General features: G+C 43.7%; 1 protein-coding gene across 1 annotated transcript in view; it reads right to left on the bottom strand.

The window, feature by feature from the left end:
• Positions 1 to 20,567, bottom strand: part of kcnq1.1 (potassium voltage-gated channel, KQT-like subfamily, member 1.1) — a gene marked incomplete at both ends in the record, with an annotated part of 64,057 nt that overhangs the window by 8,651 nt on the left and 34,839 nt on the right. Inside the window, 6 exons of the mRNA XM_083759326.1 lie at positions 886 to 980; positions 3,014 to 3,089; positions 8,237 to 8,372; positions 9,511 to 9,567; positions 15,423 to 15,543; positions 16,209 to 16,328. Coding sequence (XP_083615452.1) covers positions 886 to 980; positions 3,014 to 3,089; positions 8,237 to 8,372; positions 9,511 to 9,567; positions 15,423 to 15,543; positions 16,209 to 16,328 — 605 coding nt within the window. The remainder of the gene's footprint in view (positions 1 to 885; positions 981 to 3,013; positions 3,090 to 8,236; positions 8,373 to 9,510; positions 9,568 to 15,422; positions 15,544 to 16,208; positions 16,329 to 20,567) is intronic.

Here is a 20,567-nt window from a genome sequence, read left to right as displayed (position 1 = left end):
ATGCCTAAATTGTATGTAGGTGATGTACTGTGATCAGGGCTTTACCAAACTTTCCCCATGCTAAGGACTGAAATAGCCACGAGGCGCCACTCACTATTGCACTAACTGTCAAATGTTTTTCAAAATATTTGAAAAATCCTGAACATTTTGGTGGCATGTCCAGAACAGAGACAGAAACAATTGTGCACGTGCCCAATTCCCTGCAGTCCTCATTAATAGTCTTCCTAGCAGGCCATTCATACCGTAGTAATCATGGTCATAAATACATAATGGGCTAGTTTAACACCCTGAGCGCACAGGACGAAGTTCTCCGCCTTTTCAATTAGTAACGCCCTGCAGCGCTCAAGACGGAGATTGATCAAAAATACGGAGATTATTGATATCAAAACACGATCGCATCGCTCCACATGCTGTTGCGCATATCACTCAATGTTATTTTCCGGTTGGGACATCATCGAAAATGTTCCCCAACATTTTAGCCGACGAGAACGGAAAATGTTAAAAACCTTAATAACTCTTGATCTAAATCATTCCGTCCAATTAAAAAAAAAAGATTATGTGTTAGACGGCCCACCGCGGTCCCGCCGCTAGTCTCGTTTTCATTCATCATACCTCCCGTTGTGTTTTGGTTACATCTAGCTATTATGGATGTGGCTGACTCATCCATGATAACATCCGGTCCGTCGCTAAATGAGAGCTGATCTACGAGCTCACAACGTGTAGATGTAGTTTGGCTGTAGTTGAACTATTTTTAAATGATTTTCAAAATAGTAAAAAAAAAAAGACAAATACATTTAGGGATAAGGGATGGCGCAAGTCATTCTCAGAGTCCACCCCTGGTGGTCAGCTCAGAAACTGTTCAGTCGGTTCAGGTGACCATCTCACCTTCTCTGCAGCTCCTTGATTCTCACCATGAGGTTGAGGTGACCTTGCGAGTATTGCTCGATGACATCTCGCACATCATAAGGCTTGCGGGCTTGCTGCATAGAATATGAGCAAAAAGGATATTATGGAAAAACGTTTTTTTTTTTATACAAAATCTTCCTGCAGTTATCTCCATGAAATGTAATGTGTAATGTTTTGGTGTTAAAACATTCATAAAGGCCTGAAGCTGCATGTATGCAAAGCATCAGACTAATTCAAACGCATGCCATTTGTTTAGCAATGGCTGCAGCCATACCTGAGGCGTCAAAACCTCTTTGAGCGCTGTGCTATATAGTGTCGCAGTCCCCCTTTCATGACGACGCCAGGCCCAGGAAATGAATCCCAATGCATTTTTCCCATAGACATTTCAAAAAGTATTTATTTAAAGACCTTTTAAGTAGCACGCCACTCGGTGGCTATGAGCTTGTAGATCTGCGATTTTTCAATAGCTAAAGCATAACATAATGCTAATCAAAAGGGGTTCCCGCCCAAAATGGGTTAATGCCGTCGTAATGGGTCACAGCACGACGCGTTGTCAGCTTGTAGATCTGCTATTTTCAGCATGTAACCAAGTGTGAAATGACTTATACTGGATCTCTTGTCCACTAGTCCCTTCCTAACATTTTAGTCTAGTTTTTATTTGTTGACGAAAGTGTCAATGTATTTAGTCTTAGTCATCATAGCTTCGTTTTCATTTAGTTTCCATTTAGTTTTCGTCAGTGAAAAAAGGTAGTCGACGAACATTTCCTCTTTGTTTTAGTCGACAAAATCAACACTGTCTCCAGGTGGCTAACAGGAAGTGTATGCACTATAGAGCACCGAAATCCCGACGTCACTGTCAGTAGAGGGCGCCAGTTCACAGGTTCGTGTACTTTTTCTTTGCATTGAAATCGCAATCTAATTCATTAATCTGGGATTTTAGATCTCTTCATATAAGAACTGTGTTTGAAAAATAAACCGATCATCCCGGCATTTTCACTCAAATGGTTATGAAGCATCGACTGAAGGTGGAAATGTACAAATATACCCAAAGAGTAACACAATAAGCGCTAGAAACGAGTCACACAACCCAGAGACTACATTTCCGGGTAGGCGGAGTGGCACAACAGAAACTGACATGTTAATTCTGTTTTTATTTTATTTTAATATTTAATGTTTCGTGGTTACTACGAGTCGAGTCACTGCCAGCTGAGCTTATGTCAACAAGGAATCTCAGGAACCTCAGGAACGCAATGTGTTGACAGCTGGGCGTGACTTAGCAGTGACATTGCTTTCATACGCTTGTAGTTTCAAGGCTTTTGCGGCCACATTAATTCAATTTTCTCCAGAAACTGGCTGTATCAAATATTAATGGACATCATTAACGACGCACAGCCACCCCCCTGACAGAAAGGCCTGGATGATCGGTTTATTTTTCAAACACAGTACTTATATGAATGCGACCTAAAATCCCCCTATATGGGGATTTCAATGTAAATAAAAAAATACACAAACCTGTGGACTTCGGTTCTCTATGAAAGAGTGGGCGCCTCGATTTGGAAATGATTAGTGATTTCTATAGTTGCAAAGAAATGTCTACAAAGCCTGTGCATCCAATCATTTTGGGCATAAACAAGTTGATGTTAAATGGTAAATTTAAGTCCGATAATGATGTACCATGGATGTTCAATTATAATGTGTCCCAATTGGGATTAAAATAGCAAGTTTTACATTGAGGTGCCCCCTCTTCTTGTATCCTTCAGATGTATGCTCTCAAAAGTAGCCTATGTGTGTGTGTGTGTGTGTGTGTGTGTGTGTGTGTGTGTGTGTGTGTGTGTGTGTGTGTGTGTGTGTCTGTTTGTGTGCTTGCGTGCGTGCGTGTGTGTGTGCGTGCGTGCATGCAGGACTAAATTGTTAAATACAAGATGGAATGATGAATTAAATTTAAAAAAGTCTTGATGACTAATATCATGCAGTATAACTTTGCAAAGTCATAGCTAACAGATTTATCATTCCCAGAGCAGGCCAATTAATGAGTGGAAATGACAGACAGAAGAAGAAGGACTACAGTGATAAGGATTAGAAGACCTTTTTCTTTTTTAATGCTCACCTGAAATCTTTTCTTAGCCACAAAGTATCTCATTCTCTGGATGACACGGATGGCTCTCCTGTGGGCCTCGGTCATCCTGTGTGAACAGAGTGAGACTGTTATTTTGAGCGGTATATAGTCACACAAGTTGTTACACAAATCTTCCAATTCTGGGGGTCCCTACTAGGACAAAACATTTCCAGTTGGGGGTCAGCAGCCAAATCATCATACTATAATTCAGTCAATGTCTGTCTGTGTGTGTGCATGTCTGTCTGTGTGTCAGTCTGTGTGTGTGTGTGTGTGTGTGTGTGTGTCAGAAACACTGTCATAGCTCCACACTGCCTGCACCAAATCACTCCCACTTTTCACACATAATTTACCATAATAATATGGAGGTCTTCACGAAGCCCTTTTTTCGATTTAATTAATTAATGATTAATAATGAATTTATTAGTGAATTAAAAATGTGAAAACGCACCCAGGGTGCAGTACCCCCCGCGGCCACAAGGGGGGGGGGATATCTCACAACGGTTAAGGGCTAGTATATACATTTGGGGGTCCTCGACACAAAAAGGTTTGAGAACCACTACTTTAATAGCTATATGTATATTCTAAAGCCTGATTTTACACCGTGTACTGTATACTACACCGTGTCTCGTCAAAAAGGACGGAACTACAAGCTAGATCTTTTCTTTTTTTCAAGAAGTATAAAGTAAGCTTAAGCTTGATATATAATGGTCAGCAATTATATCTGTACTCAAGCACATTCTTCAGTTAGTACCATTTAGGCCTGACGTCGACATTTTAAAAATGTCTTCTAAATGAACCTCATGTTTCTGTATCAGTGGTGCTCAATATTTCATGTCAAGGACCCCAAAAATGATATGTTGGCCGCCGACCCCCATCTGAAAAAGTGTTGTTCCAGGGACCCCTCAGAAGCAAAGATTTGAGTTAAAAACATTTAAAAAAATAGCAGACCCACAAGCTCGTAGCGCGGCATTCTGTGCAGCGCTATGAGCTTGTAGATCTGCTTTTTTTCAATAGCTAAAGTATAAGGCTAAAGTATAACGTAATGCTTAAAACACCGAAAGGGGTTACCGTCCAGAATGGGTTAAACTAGATCCACCTCTCTAACATGGACCCACTCACACGACCCATGTCTTTAGTTTGGTAACAGATACGGACGCCCCTTTTCCATCTCGCCCCACTACTCTACCTAGCTGTAAATAACAAACATAAATTCATGTTGGTGTTTATATAAAAGGTATTATCATATTAATTTATCATTGTTAAGTTCACTCTGTATATCCATGGGCATAATACATATGGAAGAAATGTGTTTAATAAAACGAAATTAACTGCTAGGTCCTAAATTAACTTAATTAAGCAGTCTTGTGTCTTGTCTTGTGTCATTCTTTCTAAATTTTACAGAGTATAGAGATCGACTACTACACAATCAAATAAATCTGTATACAAGAAAAAAAAAGTTTTACTGGAGAAGGGAGAATGCATGCGTTGTGTTCCAACTTGCTTTTCAGCAGCACCAATGCGCGGAGAGAGAGAGAGATAGTCATATCTAGGGACCTCAAAACCTACTCTAGTGAGGCCTTTAACCTTGAACTGGAGAGTCTGGATTGGTCCGATGTGCTCAGGAGCTCACTAGTCGAAGAAGCATGGCTTGGCTTTAAAACCAAATTTACATCAGTACTAAACATCATGGCTCCTTTGAGAACCGTCAGGGTCAAAACCCGCTCGGAGCCATGGATGAATTCGGACATACTGACTGCAATGAAAGCCAGAGACAACAAATGCTCTGAACTTCTTAAATGCAAGTCCAAACTAGCCAAGTGCAAGCGCTTCGACAGTGATCTCCAAACCAAACTGTGCAACCTAAAAGCCCAGTGTAACAAGCTAAGAAACGGTGTAATTGCCATGACCAAATCAGCCAAATGTAACTTTATCAATGATAAAGCCGAGGAAATCAAAAACAATCCTCGGGAGCTATGGAAGTTACTAAACAACCAACTAGGCTGTGGTCGGAAACTAAAAACCAGGTTTACTAACATAAACATCAAATCGAATAACACCCTCATCACTGACAAACTCGATGTAGCCAACCACTTGAACATCTTCTTTACAAACATTGCAACAAAGCTGGTTAGCAAACTGCCCTCCCACTCTGGGCGTTTTGGTGTAGAGCACATCACAGCCTTCTACAAAAACCTTGGTGTTTGTAAAGATAATTTTAAAATGGCAATGGTAACAACCGAGGAGGTACTTAAAAAACTGAGTGCCCTCCAACCCCACAAGGCCACTGGCCATGACAATATTCCCTCCAAATTTCTCAGAGACTCAGCCTTTTCCATAGCTCCAGTCATCACCCATATAGTTAACCTCTCCATCAAACAGGGACAGGTCCCCCAAGATTTTAAACTGGCCAAAGTAACCCCCTTGTACAAAAAAGGGAGTAAATTAGAACCCGGCAACTACCGCCCTATTTCTATTCTAAGCTCCATCTCGAAAGTGATGGAAAAAATAGTCTATGAACAGGTTGAAAAGTATCTTGCCACTAATAAATTGCTGTACGAGTTCCAATCTGGTTTCAGAACATCCCACTCCACTGACACATGCCTCCTCTATTTGAGCGACCACATCAAACACGAGGTGGATGCTGGAAAATACTGCGGCATGGTCATGCTGGACCTCCAAAAGGCTTTTGACACCGTGAACCACTCCATACTGGTTAACAAGCTTAAAGCTATTGGTTTTGATAGCACGTCAGTGAGCTGGATGCAATCCTACCTGGAGGGGAGAGAACAGATGGTGGAGGTGAACGGAACACTGTCCCCTCCCCTCCCAGTGAGCTGTGGCGTCCCACAAGGAAGCATACTAGGGCCTTTACTGTTCCTAATTTATGTTAACGACATGACTTCAGCTTGTGACTGCAACTTGTTCCTGTTCGCAGATGACTCAGCACTGCTGGTCTCGGACAGGAACAAACTGCAGGTTGAAAAGACCCTCAGCTCTGAACTCGGTAGAATCTGCACCTGGCTCGCTGATAACAAACTATCCTTACACCTGGGAAAAACTGAATCCATCCTCTTCGGATCAAATAGTAAACTCAGCAAGGCAGATGGCTTCTTGGTTAGAGTGGGTGACAATATTATCACACGAAAAGATGAAATTACCTACCTAGGTTCCATCCTGGAGGCCAATCTTTCCGGTGATAAAATGGCCACCAACGTAATCAAAAAAGTCAATCAAAGAACAAGATTCCTTTACAGGATCTCCTCACTGGTCAGCAAAAACACCTTGAAGACCTTAACAGGAGCCCTCGTACAAGGTTTCTTTGACTATGCATCCACCTCTTGGTACCACAGCACCTCAAAGGCCCTTAAAACAAGGCTCCAGACCTCTCAAAACAAACTGGTCAGGCTCCTACTTGGCCTCACCCCCCGAACCCACCTCACCCCTGCCCACTTTGACAGGCTGGGATGGCTTAGGGTCGACGACAGAGTACAGCATCTTGCAATGGGTCTGGTCCACAAGATTCGATACACCACCAAGATACCCATGTACCTGTCTAAATACTTCCTTAATGTAAACGAAGTCCACACCCACAACACCAGAGGGAGTGCAACAAACCATGTACAACCCAGATTCGGCACAAACAAGGGACTAAATTCTTTTCGCTCCTATGCCACCAAAATGTGGAACGCCCTACCAACAGTCATTAAGACATGTGAATCCCTTGACTCCTTCAAAACCGCTCTCAAAGGGCACCTACGGATGGCTGCAATTCGAAACTGGCCTCTGTAAAATCTGAATCCCCCCCACCCCCCCACCCCATTTTCCCTCACTGTATATAGTATCTTTTCCCTTTTTTGCTTCCCATATGATGAATTCCTGTTCTGTTCTTTACCTACAGAGAAATGTCTATTTGTATGTCTCTAAATGTTTGTATGTCTTTAAATGTTTTGATGAATTGAACAATGTGGACCCTGTTGTAAACAAGTGTAATGCTTAATTGGGTCGTCCACTCACAGTTGACAGTCTTTGTATTGAGTTTGTGCTTAAAATGTACTGTAAATTCTACAAACTGTTAATAAAGATTTCAATCAATCAATCAATCAATGCAATCTTAAATGTTATGTCTCAGGTTGTATTGGTGTAAATATAATTATTAATAAATCCGAATGGCTCGAATTGAAATCCGAAATCCGAATGGGTCGAATTGCTCGAATCCACGTGGGTTTTTTAAACGAATATCCGAATCCAATTTTTGGACAATTACGGCAGCACTAACGCGCACACACACACACACACGTGTCTGAATCAGCGGCTCTCAACCTTTCCAGGCTGTCACTCCCCAAAATAATCATATGGTATATGAACTGGGGACCCCTCCCCACCCCCCTGGGGACCCCTCCCCACCACCCTGGGGACCCCTCCCCACCACCCTGCCAAGCACTTGGAATGTAAGGGGTCGAGGCATTACATTTTGTCTGACTCGGTTCCACAGAAAAATCTTCTATAAAATAATCCATGCTTTCATCACGTCACGCCTAGATTACTGCAACTCACTCTATTCAATCTCAACTCAATAAAGAAAACTATCTCCCGTCTTCAAATGGTACAGAACTCAGCAGCCCAGATTACTGACAAACTCCAGAAGGCGTGACCACATTACGCTTGTCCTCGCCTGAGTCGCCTCCCTCCACTGGCTGCCTGTTCATTTTAGGACTGATTTTACATTTTTAGGCCCTCATTTATCAACTCGGTGTATGCCAATTTTTTTATTATATTACTTTTACGTATATATTTACTTTTACTATAATATATATATATTTTTTATATATATGTATATTTTATATATATACAGTATATATATATATATATATACCCCACCCATTTTGGTGTTAGCATTATGTTATGCTTTAGCTATTGAAAAATAGCAGATCTACAAGCTCATAGCGCGCCACCGAGTGGCGCGCTATGAGCTTGTAGATCTGCTATTTTTGAAAAAATCGAAGAACGACTGACACAGAAACATAGCTTTTTCAGAAAACTGTCAGGATGTAGAAGAGACATTTTTTTAATCTGATCTCAGGTCAGAATGGGAAACTGTCGGGATGTAGAAGACATTTTTTTAGAATCTGATCTCAGGTCAGAATGGGAAACTGTCAGGATGTAGAAGACATTCTTTAGAATCTGATCTCAGGTCAGAATGGGATCACAACTCACTGTGACACGGAGCTGACCGGCGTCAGGTCGACGTGTCGCTGTTCTCCGTCCAGGTCCAGGTCGTCTGCGAAGCTGCAGCTGTTCCTCAGCGGGGGACCCGGAGGATGCACCTCCAGCAGGCCAGGGCTCCTCTTCACTGCCCCACAAACACATTGAAGTTCAGTTTGACATCTAATCACTTGGTTACCTACTCTCCATAAACAACTACACTTTAGAAACAAGCTCAAATAATCAACTATACTTTATTTTTCTCATACATTTTTATTAACAGTTTATAAATGATTATAAAATTGGTACAGTATACTTTTACAATTTATCCAGGGAGCTGTTTACAATTGTCTTCTAAGAACACTTTACAAATAACACAAGTGCTTACTGTAGTGAATTAAACAGAGAGGACTGGAGTCAATTGGGTTATATTATTTTTAACACTATTTTGAAGCTGACAGACTTCTGGCGGCCATGGTCACGCCCACCTTTTGGTAACGCCCACTTTTGGCCACGCCCACAAAAAGGACGCCCCCCATGTAATTTGCCAGGCAGGCTCCACTGCATTGAACCTCAATGCTATACACACTGTAGACTAGGGAGGCACCGTTTAAGACATGATTCAGGACCCTTTTGGTGTTTTAAGCATTTTGTGTTATGCTTTAGCTATTGGAAAATAAAAATAAATGTTGTAGTCGTTGACATGAGAATGTTTGAGAGAACCACTGACTGATCACGTTAGATTATTTGTTGACCTTGGCTTGGAGGGTTGTGTGTGTGTGTGTGTGTGTGTGTGTGGGCGGGGGGGGGGGGGGGGGGGGGATTGAAAGTCTTTAAATTGGCTTAGATATTCAGATCATCTCCTTAAAGGACTTCTTATCATTGCCACCACAGCTTGCCCTTGTCTTCAGCAATAGTGATATTTCAGCTTCACTTTTCCCCAGGTATGTTCCGTGACATTTATTGAATATCGTTGCTGTTGGGGCTGAGACCTCTTATCGCCATATTCTACAATTTTGTTGAAGAAATTGTGAGTATATTTAGTCTTAGTTTTAGTCTGTCATCATCTTAGTTTTAATTTAGTTTCCATTTAGTTTTCGTCAGTGGAAAAAAGGTAGTCGATGAACGTTTTTTGACTTAGTTTTAGTTGACGAAATCAACACTGCTTTCAGCGGACCTGACACCCGCCAGGGTCCAGCGAGGTGGACCTCATCTCGGAGCAAAATATGAGCTAATGTGAATAATGACGTTCCAAACGGGGCTATAAACGTGAACAGTGTTCTTACCTGGAGGTGGCGAGCAAAACTGAACGGAAGACAATGACGTCCAAGACTGTTGACCATCTGAAGAGCACATGAGATGAAGAACACCATTAATCACATCATCATAATATCATCATCAGCATATCATACTATAATTAACTCAATGTCTGAATGTCTGAATGAATGTCAAGACATTCATGTCGTAGCTCCTCACTGCCTGCACCAATCACTACCACTTTTCACACAGGCATTGACCATAATAATATGGAGGTCTTTACGAAGCCCTTTTTCCCATTTAACAAAGTATAAATTCATAACAAATTCATTAGTGAACACTTATGGGACAATGTGAAAACTCACATCAAGTATTTTTTCTCTCACTTGGAGGGGAGGCTCTTAGCTTACGCATGTTTCATGATAAATGCTTTTTATGTGATTTTATTTCATGCTTTTTTGTTCTTGCTTAATGTAAATCGCTCTGGATTAAGAGCGTCTGCTAAATGCCTAAATTGTAAATTATTGTAAATTGTAAATTGTAGAGCCCACTTTAATTCTCACAAAAATCGGTACACATGATCTCTGGACCTATCCGATTAAAACGCCACAGGCAGACTTTTCATAGTCCGTATCGTTCGGCTGTAATCGATGTCCAAAGTTAATGGGAGGGGCCCGTTTCATACAAAATGACCCAAATCACGAACGGAATGTCCAATGCACCCCAAATTTCATTCACATGTCGAGGGTGGTTTAATCAACGGAGAGCCCAAAGCAATTCCATTCGCATCCATAGGGGGCGACACAAATGCGGAATTTCACAACATTTATTGCAAAAACATGCTTTTTGGGGGATACGTGCGCTAAAGCGTGACAGGACGTGTGTGTGTGTGTGTGTCTCAGCACTCACGCAACGCTATAGCTTAAGATTACTGCAACAAAAAAAACACAAACATATTATACAAGTTAAACTGAACGGTAATTAACAATATTTATTGGGGGGGAGGGGGGGAATATCTCACAACGGGTAAGGAACTTAGAATATATATGAATAGAGATGACATCCGAGTTCTCCTTCCATCCACTTGCATTAAGTTGCTCTAAAGCGCATGAGGCGATTTCACTCCTCTTTCCGGGTAGGAACAGATTGCATTCTGGGGTGGATTTGCCCCAAACTCATGAACACGCTGCCGTTAAACGTGCACGAACGCGCACGAGCGTGCTGCCGTCGTGAACGTGTACAATGATAGTCAACGGACCAGCTCGTTCATGTGTTTGGCTGGGTGCCTTCTCTATTCATATATACTAAGGTAAGGACTAGTCACGGTAACACACCACCCTTTCATCATCTCAGATTCACAGCACAACAAACAAAACAAAACCCGAGCCAAATGGTGGCCCTCGAAACTAATTCATTATGAATGTAAGCTAAAAGAGGATGGATGTTGAAGTGGTGAAGTTCAGATTAAGTGAGACATGTGACCGTGTACAACATACAAACATACTATATAGTATGGCCAATTAAGTATGTGGGACTAGTTGTCTGAATGTATGTGAAATGCTTCCAAAATTAGGTATACTATTACGGTATGGAACCGTATGTGTTGTTTTTGGCAGAAACTTTCTATTTTTGTTTAGTCATTGTCTTTGGACTGAAACATCTTTTAGTTTCAATCACATTTTAGTCACCTGGAATGCTTTAGTGTTAGTCTAGTTTTAGTCGACTAAATCTACAGTTGATTTGGTCGACTAAAATGTATTTTGGCGAGCCTTGATGCCGTCGTAATGGCTGTTTGTACACTTGCTGAAAATAGCCGATCTGCAAGCTTGTAGATCTGCTATTTTCAGCATGCAACCAAGTGTAAAATGACTTATACTGGATCTCTTGTCCACTAGTCCCTTCCTAACGTTTTAGTCTAGTTTTTATCTGTTGACGAATTTGTCAATACATTTAGCCTTAGTTTTAGTCACCATAGCTTAGTTTTCATTTAGTTTCCATTTAGGTAGTCGACGAACATTTTTTGTCTTAGTTTTAGTCGACAACCTCCAACCTGGCATAACGTCAATTACGGTTCTATTAAACTAGCCTGGTAAACCATCCAGGTCGCTTGACTGCAGACTGGTCTAGCCCCTACAAGTAAGACGAGCGAAGAACGTGGGAAGCGAACGCAGCTCGTGAATTGCAATAACAATTTGAATAAATTACGTACTTTTTTTTAAGTTTTTTTTTTTACTGTGTGTGTGTGTGTGTGTGTGTGTGTGCGTGTGTGCGTGCGTGTGTGTTTTTGTGTGTGATACAGCTGTGCCCTCTGGTGGCGGGCGGGTGGTGTCACAGCGTGACAGACTGACAGATCTGCCTGTGTTACATAGTAATCACTCAATGCATTCGCAACTAGCGCTGGTGTCTGTGCTTTGCACAAACCATAAAGTCTTCCACTTTTTGGTAGATATTAGTTGAAACCGATGACATGTCGAATGAACAACATTCATTGATATAATAATACACAATGTAAACGGGAACATGCAGTACGTCTTCTGGCCACCAGACGGGACACTTTCCCAACATTATGTGTGATGATTTGATAGCGTGTGGTAGTAAGTGAAAGATACTATTGTATACGTATGTAGCATTGTAGTGCGGTATTGTACAGTACGGTAGCATTGTAGTACGGTATGTGATTTTGGACACTTAGTCCATCAGTTGGACATTAACCCATTCTGACCTGAGATCAGATTCTAAAAAGGTCTTCTACATCCTGACAGTTTTCCATTCTGACCTGAGATCAGATTCTAAAAATGTCAGTCGCTACGTCAGTCGCTCTTCGATTTTTCAAAAATAGCAGACCTACAAACTCGTAGCGTGCCACTCGGTGGCGCGCTATGAGCTTGTAGATCTGATATTTTTCAATAGCTAAAGCATAACGTAATGCTAACACCAAAACGTGTTCCCGACTGTTTAGGAAACGCACGCACGCATTTGCGCACGTGCACACACACACACACACACACACACACACACACATGCACGCACGTGCGCACACACACACACACACACACACAGACACGCGTCACACATGCATGCAGCCAAGGTGCAATATAACAAACTGGAACTTGCAATTGGAATTTGGGGTGAAAAGTGTGCATTTTAACCCATTCAGACCATAGGACGTGTGGAAACATCATAGCTAACGTCCTAGCGCCTTTTCATTGATATCAAACAAGATAAAAAAATTTTTTGGGGGGTTGGCCTCTCCTTCTGCGCCTCCTTCTCGTACTCCTTGCTCTTGGCGCATGCACGTTCACTTCCCTGTTTACGGCTCAAAAACAAAGGCTCGTATCTCCTAATCCAGGGCGCTCTCTGTGGTTTTGACCAGATGGATATACTAAGCTCTTCATGTCTGACTTCAACATGCCTCTCGTTCAAAATATGAACGTGAGGGATTATTCCGTGACTTTATCGTAATCATCGTAGAGTAAAAGCTGCCATATCTGCGCGGCACCCCGAGCTGTGTGTGTGTGTGTGTGCACGTGCCTGTGTGTCTGTCTGTGCACGTGCCTGTTTGTGCATGTGCCTGTGTGTTTGTCTGTGCACGTGCCTGTGTGTCTGTCTGTGCACGTGCCTGTGTGTCTGTCTGTGGGTGTGCCTGTGTGTCTGTGCGTGCGTGTGCCTGTGTGTCTGTGCGTGCGTGTGCCTGTGTGTCTGTGCGTGCGTGTGCCTGTGTGTCTGTGCGTGCGTGTGCCTGTGTGTCTGTGCATGCGAGTGCCTGTCTGTGCACGTGCCTGTGTGTCTGTCTGTGCACATGGCTTTGTTTCTGTCTGTGGGTGTGCCTGTGTGTCTGTGCGTGTGCCTGTGTGTCTGTGCGTGCGTGTGCCTGTGTGTCTGACTGTCTGTCTGTGTCTATGTCTGTGTGTCTGTTTGCAGCTAATCTCACATAATGCCAGGCGGATCAGCATCATATTTCTCATCTGAGAAGAACAAAGATAATCTGAAATAAACAGGGACCAAAAGTTGATTTAATTCATGGTTAGGAGGATTATTCAAGTATAAAATGAATTATTCAATGAAATGCTAATCTCCTAATCTCCTTCTGCTGCTGCCAGTTACCTTAGGGAGAACCTTGGGGCTTAAAAGGGACACATGGAGCTGGTCAATCACACTTGAATCCAAGTATACTTCTACAGATACCGTATATTTCCAAATAACAGCCCATGCTCAAATAGCCGCCCCACTACCTAATAACGGCCCAGGTTCTGACACCATTTTGCGTAATAACCGCCTCGTCCAAATAACCGCACTCGTCCATATAAGCGCCCATGGGTCGTTATTTGCAAACTTAATCAGCCTCAGACCTCATTTATATTAGTATGCGTGTTTAACGTGTTGAGTTTGCAGATCTCCACACGCCACTCACCTCACAACAGCGCAACACCAGTCCTCCACATCCATAAAAAAAATCTAGGCTATGGTTTCACAAGTGCCTATGCAGCCTATGCACAACCAATTGTTTTCATTCAAAGTGGTATATATTCTGTGAAATGTTTATTGTCATCCGTGTATCTACAAGCTCCAAGTGTTGCATGACAGCGCTTTGTGAGCTTGCAGATCCCTCCATTTTCGGTGCGCGGCGTGCGCCAGCGAATTCACCATGAATTCAAGCAGAGCCAGCCAGCCAGGTCCTCACAAGTATAGTACTATAAAACACTGCCACCATGAAGTCCTCAGTGCATCAAAAAGGTTGAGATTTAAATCGTGCTATACTCGGGCAATCTTCAACCGATTGTTCTAATTCCAAATGGCCTATAATCCGTGAAGTGTACATTTTCATTGGGTGTATAATTCATGTTTTTTATATGCTTTTATTCAATTATATGGAGTGAGATGCTAACATCGGCATATAATGCTCAAGCAGTTTACGTGCACTGCATGGCTCTGCTTGACATTACATTTTCTATCGCCTGTAACCTGTGGGGTTTAGTGGGGTTTAGACTACACACAGTACTACAGTAGGCTATGTGTAGTGTAGGCCTATAAATTATGGTTTTATTCAATTGCAATCTACCGGTACGTAGGCCTACAGTTTATAATGAACTCATTAATTTGTCCGCTGCTTCCCCTTGCTCAATCAGAACATGTAGTGGTTACACCTGTGTGTTGATACGCTCCCTCTTACAATTAAATAAAAATGCATTGTCTGCAATGTTTATTGTTTATCATACTAAAAAAAGATGACTGCATGGAACTGTATGTAACCAAATGATGGCCAGGTGCAGATCGGTGCAAAAAGCATGTTATTTATGAAATGATATCCAAACATTTGAATTCCAAATTAGCTGTGTATTGTATTTTGGCCTGTATTTTAAAATAAAAAAATATTAACTGAATTTCATGGCGGTATAGGAACCCTGTACAGTATTATTATATGTTGTTTTGTACAGTATACTTGTAAACGCTTTACTGTAAGTACTGTAGCTTTGTTTTTTTGTATTATTATTATTATGGTAATACCAGTAACACATCTTTGAATATTATATTCTCTCTCAGAAGACTTTTTTTTTTAATTCGACGTCAGGCCTAAATGGGTTATATATATGGTGTAAAGACAGAATAGTGCAGCATATAGCCATAACAATCGTTCAGTTTGTGATAAAAGCATGACATTTGGTACACATATAGCCAAAGGCATCCCAAACATAATTGGATGTGGAGGCATCCTGAATTTTCAAAATGGCCGCCAGCAACAACTGTTTTCTTATGAATGATATATATAATATGATATTTGACTCATTTACAATATATAATACTCTATCTTTTGCATAATTGAAAATTGTCATTGCATATTCAAGATGGCCGCCATTTTTCAAGATGGCCACCAGCAACAACTGTTTTCTTATGAATGATGGATATAATATGATATTTGAGAAGGTGTTCAGGTTCACGATACCTGTCCCCACGGTGCTGTACACATCGGTGCCGCTGTCAAACACAGAGTCGTAGGTGATGCTGGGGACGGTGGGAGACGTGGGGCTGTCGTCTGCACTCCTCAGTTTCCTCCTGATCTTCACCTGTCCAACACACGCACACACGCACACGCACACACACACACACACACACGCACAGCACAATTGCTCGCATGCAGCAATCACAGACATGACAGTTTTCTGAAATATACCCATGTTTCTATATCACTGGTGCTCAATATTTCATGTCAAGGACCCCAGAAATTATATGTTAATAGGTCGCCGACCCCCCATCTGGCTGCTAGGAGCGTACCTCAACGTTGACCCCCCATCTGGCTGCTAGGAGCGTACCTCAACGTCGACCCCCCATCTGGCTGCTAGGAGCGTACCTCAACGTTGCTGCCATATTTACGGGGGAACCTGGCCATAACGCTATACTGCGATACAGTTGTTTCTTATCTCCATATTTACAGGGGGGTAACGCCCAACTACAAAAGTAGTAGATCTACAAGCTCGAAACACAGCGCAAAGGACACGTTTTGAGCATGTCGATCTACTACTTTGAATTGGAATCCTGAAAAGTGACAGTTTTGGACGAAAAGCTCCTTCAGTTTCACAACAACCATTATTGTTATAATATTCTATACAGTGTTTTTGTATGAAAAAAAAATCGCGTACACACACACACACACACACACACACACACATGCACGCATGCACACACACGCACACACACACACACACACACACACAAACACACAGAAGCTGACCGATTTCTTGGGCTTTGGGCTGGACACCGAGGTGGAGGGAAGCAGATGCTGCCTCTTTCTCATAAACAGCTTGAAGGTGGCCGACTCAGGGTTCTCCACGGCGAAACACCTCCACGAGGTCTGCAGGGACAGCCGAGAGAATACATTAATCAAACTAATGAATAATTCCTACTTGTGGAAGTATAATCAGGATTAAAATTCATGTCATTCCGATGACGATAGCTGGGCCGGATAGACCTTTATTGATCCCGGGGAGGTTCAGTTGTCATAGCAGCACCACAGTAGGTAATGGAACAAAGATATACAGGTTAAGAGTTAGAGAACACGTACAGAATTAGGTTCATTATCCCAGTGGTTCCCAAAGTGGGGTCCGGGGACCCCCAGGGGTACTTGAGGGAGTTCCAGGGGGCACCCAGCTAAATGATCATTTGTAACCTTATGGGGTCTGTAACTCAGAGAGTGTACAAATGGAACCAAATGGACCTCAACGGGTCCATTTATACACTCTCAGAGTTAAATTAACAGTGATTTTACTATATAAATCGGGGTCCCAGAGATAGAAATGCCATTACATCGGGGATCCGTGGCATAATGCGTGTGAAACTGGGGGCCCTTGAAATTAATGTGTTTCGGAATCACTGCTGGAGCCGTAAAAATCCTCCCTTATCGGGGTCACTGGCATATGTTTTCAAATGGGGGTCCGTGGCCTAAGAAATGTTGATTTGGGGGTCCTTGACACGAAAAAGTGAACCACTGCATTATCCGACCTGGCCTCTCTGTGCATAATGTATTCGTAAGCCGTCAATGCTGTAGATAGAAATAGAAAGCATTGTGTATCATGTGTATTCTATCGACGATATAAAAAGAAAAACAGGCTGGAAAATTGGCTCCTGTGTTGGACTCCACTATGAAGCTGCCTGTGTGTCCAGTACGGTCCAGTACAGCACTGTGTCCAGTACAACAGATGTCTTCCTCCTAGCCAGCCATTCAGTACTGAACCATTGTTTAACCACCCATTTTGGGCGGGAACCCCTTTTGGTGTTTTAAGCATTATGTTATAATTTAGCTATTGAAAAATAGCAGATCTACAAGCTTGTAGCACGCTACAAGCTTGTAGCTTGTAGCCGTGGACCGACATATTTTTAGATGGGGTCGGCGGCCAATTTCATATATTGTTTGGGGTCCTTGACATGAAATATTGAGCACCACTGATACAGAAACATGAGGTTTTTCAGAAAACTGTCAGGATTTTGAAGAATTATTTTTAAATTTCGACGTCAGGCCAAAATGGGTTAAGTTCTGGATAATGTAATGCCTTGGGTGCGAAGAGGACCATTTTCTGACCGAGAGATATGCGGAGAGATATGCGGCTGTACACAGTGTTTCCTACAGGAAAAAGCTTTGCCGAATTTTTTGATTAACTAATTAATTAATTTGATTGATTAATTAATTAATTTGATTAAGACACATTGGAGACACTGGGGAGGCACTGGGGAGGCCCTGGGGAGGCACTGGGGAGGCACTGGGGGGACACTGGAGAGGCACTGGGCAGGCACTGGGGAGACACTGGGGAGGCACTGTGCAGGCACTGGGGAGGCCCTGGGGAGGCACTGGGGAGGCACTGGGGAGGCCCTGGGGGGGCACTGGGGAGGCCCTGGGGGGAACTGGGGAGGCACTGGGGAGGCACTGGGGAGGCCCTGGGGAGGCACTGGGGAGGCCCTGGGGAGGCCCTGGCGGGGAACTGGGGAGGCACTGGGCAGGCACTGGGGAGGCCCTGGGGAGGCACTGCATGGGGAGGCACTGGGGAGGCATAGGGCAGGCACTGGGGAGGCCCTGGAGAGGCACTGGGGAGGCCCTGGGGAGGCTCTGGGGAGGCATAGGGCAGGCACTGGGTAGGCACTGGGGAGGCACTGGGGAGGCACTGGGGAGGCCCTGGGGAGGCTCTGGGGAGGCATAGGGCAGGCACTGGGTAGGCACTGGGGAGGCATAGGGCAGGCACTGGGGAGGCATAGGGCAGGCACTGGGCAGGCACTGGGGAGGCACTGGGGAGGCATAGGGCAGGCACTGGGGAGGCACTGGGGAGGCATAGGGCAGGCACTGGGGAGGCATAGGGCAGGCACTGGGGAGGCACTGGGGAGGCATAGGGCAGGCACTGGGGAGGCACTGGGGAGGCATAGGGCAGGCATAGGGCAGGCACTGGGGAGGCACTGGGGAGGCATAGGGCAGGCACTGGGGAGGCACTGGGGAGGCATAGGGCAGGCACTGGGGAGGCACTGGGGAGGCATAGGGCAGGCACTGGGGAGGCACTGGGGAGGCATAGGGCAGGCATAGGGCAGGCACTGGGGAGGCACTGGGGAGGCATAGGGCAGGCACTGGGGAGGCATAGGGCAGGCACTGGGGAGGCACTGGGGAGGCATAGGGCAGGCACTGGGGAGGCATAGGGCAGGCACTGGGGAGGCACTGGGGAGGCACAGGGCAGGCACTGGGGAGGCACTGGGGAGGCATAGGGCAGGCACTGGAGAGGCACTGGGGAGGCATAGGGCAGGCACTGGGGAGGCACTGGGGAGGCATAGGGCAGGCACTGGGGAGGCACTGGGGAGGCATAGGGCAGGCACTGGGGAGACACTGGGGAGGCATAGGGCAGGCACTGGGGAGGCATAGGGCAGGCACTGGGGAGGCACTAGACATTTCATATTTTTTTGCAGCTTAGCATGGCGTGATTTATTTCAAGCATGGCACAGCGCCATGCCAATAACATTGTGCAGGAAACCCTGGTATATGTGGCCCACTCGTGACATCACGCCTCCATACTGTATGGTCACGCCTCGTGACATCACGCCTCCATATATGGCCATCTGACCTCATCAAACCTTGGATAACCATACTTGGAGAAGACCCCCCCCCAGCGCTCGCCCAGCAGTGTGCCGTCACCCAGGCCAATGCGTGCACGCGACCTCGTCTTACTGGTTAGTTAATTTAATCTCTGTTTTGGTTATATTACATACTGTATGTAGCCGGCTGGAATTCAGCCTTTAGGGCCACCGTATAGACTGGCTGCCCTGCCACTTCCTTGTCAATCAGTGTTGACTATTTAAAGGCCCTGCAGTCTAACAAACACAGGTTTCTTGGTGTTGGCTGTGGGTCCTGAGATCATGTCTTAATTGTGTTTTATCTGTCCCTGCCTTGGTGAGTAACATGATGGATAGATGTTATTTAGATTGTACTAAATAAGTGTTTTCTAAGTAAGTATTTTAATTATTTGTTACTATACTACCCTACCCAGTGTGCGTTCATGTGCCTGGAAGTGATGAGCTCATGTGCCAGAGGGGCCGATGTGAATGAACACAGACTCAAATAGGTATATACATCATATCAAATTGTTGTTGCAATGATTTATTTGTTTAACTTCATAGTGTACTAAATGTTTTGTTTTCACTTCCTTATAGATGCTGTTTTTGTTTTGTTTGTTTAGACTGATTTTAGTGTTTGGTTTTATTTAATGGAGCCATTTCCTCTTATTGTTTTTCCTGCATGCTGTGTGGTTCAGTGCGTGTGTTTAGTTTTGTTCATAGTTTTTTAAGATATTGTTCGCATTTTACTGCAATATATATATGAAATTGGACATTTGTCTAATACATATTTGTTATTCCATACTGGTCTTAAAAGTTAATACATTCCTGTGTTTTGGAACTTTGTCTCAAGTCCTTATAAATAACTTGTTGGGGAACCCAGTTTACTGGTCTATTCATGTAATTCCTTGAACTATCTCAAGGTGGCGTAGTAATAACTATAAAAGTAAATCCTTTGCTACACTTGGTTACACATATTTGTATTTTGATTCTCTATGTTAGGTATGAGCTATCCTGGGCACCATTCCATTTCGGGTTTATGAACCGGACGGGAGAGGATGATATCGATACGTCATGTTGTAGTATTGTTTTGTAGTCATCAATCCTCCGGAACTTCCCTTTCCCTCAAACCAATTTTTCTCAATAAAAGCTACAGGCTATACGAGAGCTTTTATTGTTATTCTTCCGGGTTTGAGGGAAAAGGAAGTTCAGTTTGATTGTTCCTGCCTGATGACTACAAAACAATACTACAACATGACGTAACGATATCATCCGCTCCAGACCGGTTCACACGGCACTTTTGGAACAGAGAGCAGGCTTTCCTCCGAGGTGGAAAGCCTGGTGAGGCAAAGTCAGGCACGAGCAGGATTTTATGGTTTTATGGTCCCACCCTGAGGTGATGTTCATTTTGCTTAAAGGACCACTTCACCACTTTTCAACCTATGTTGATATAATAGGTCCTCACTAATCATGAAAGAATTGTGCAATTTAATGTTTTTCTACTCGGTCT

This window comes from Protomyctophum parallelum, assembly GCF_964188405.1.
Source record: "Protomyctophum parallelum genome assembly, chromosome: 2".
Lineage (NCBI taxonomy): Eukaryota > Metazoa > Chordata > Actinopteri > Myctophiformes > Myctophidae > Protomyctophum > Protomyctophum parallelum.
The sequence above is the reverse complement of the archived record's forward strand: the minus strand, read 5'-3'. Positions and strand labels throughout refer to the sequence as shown.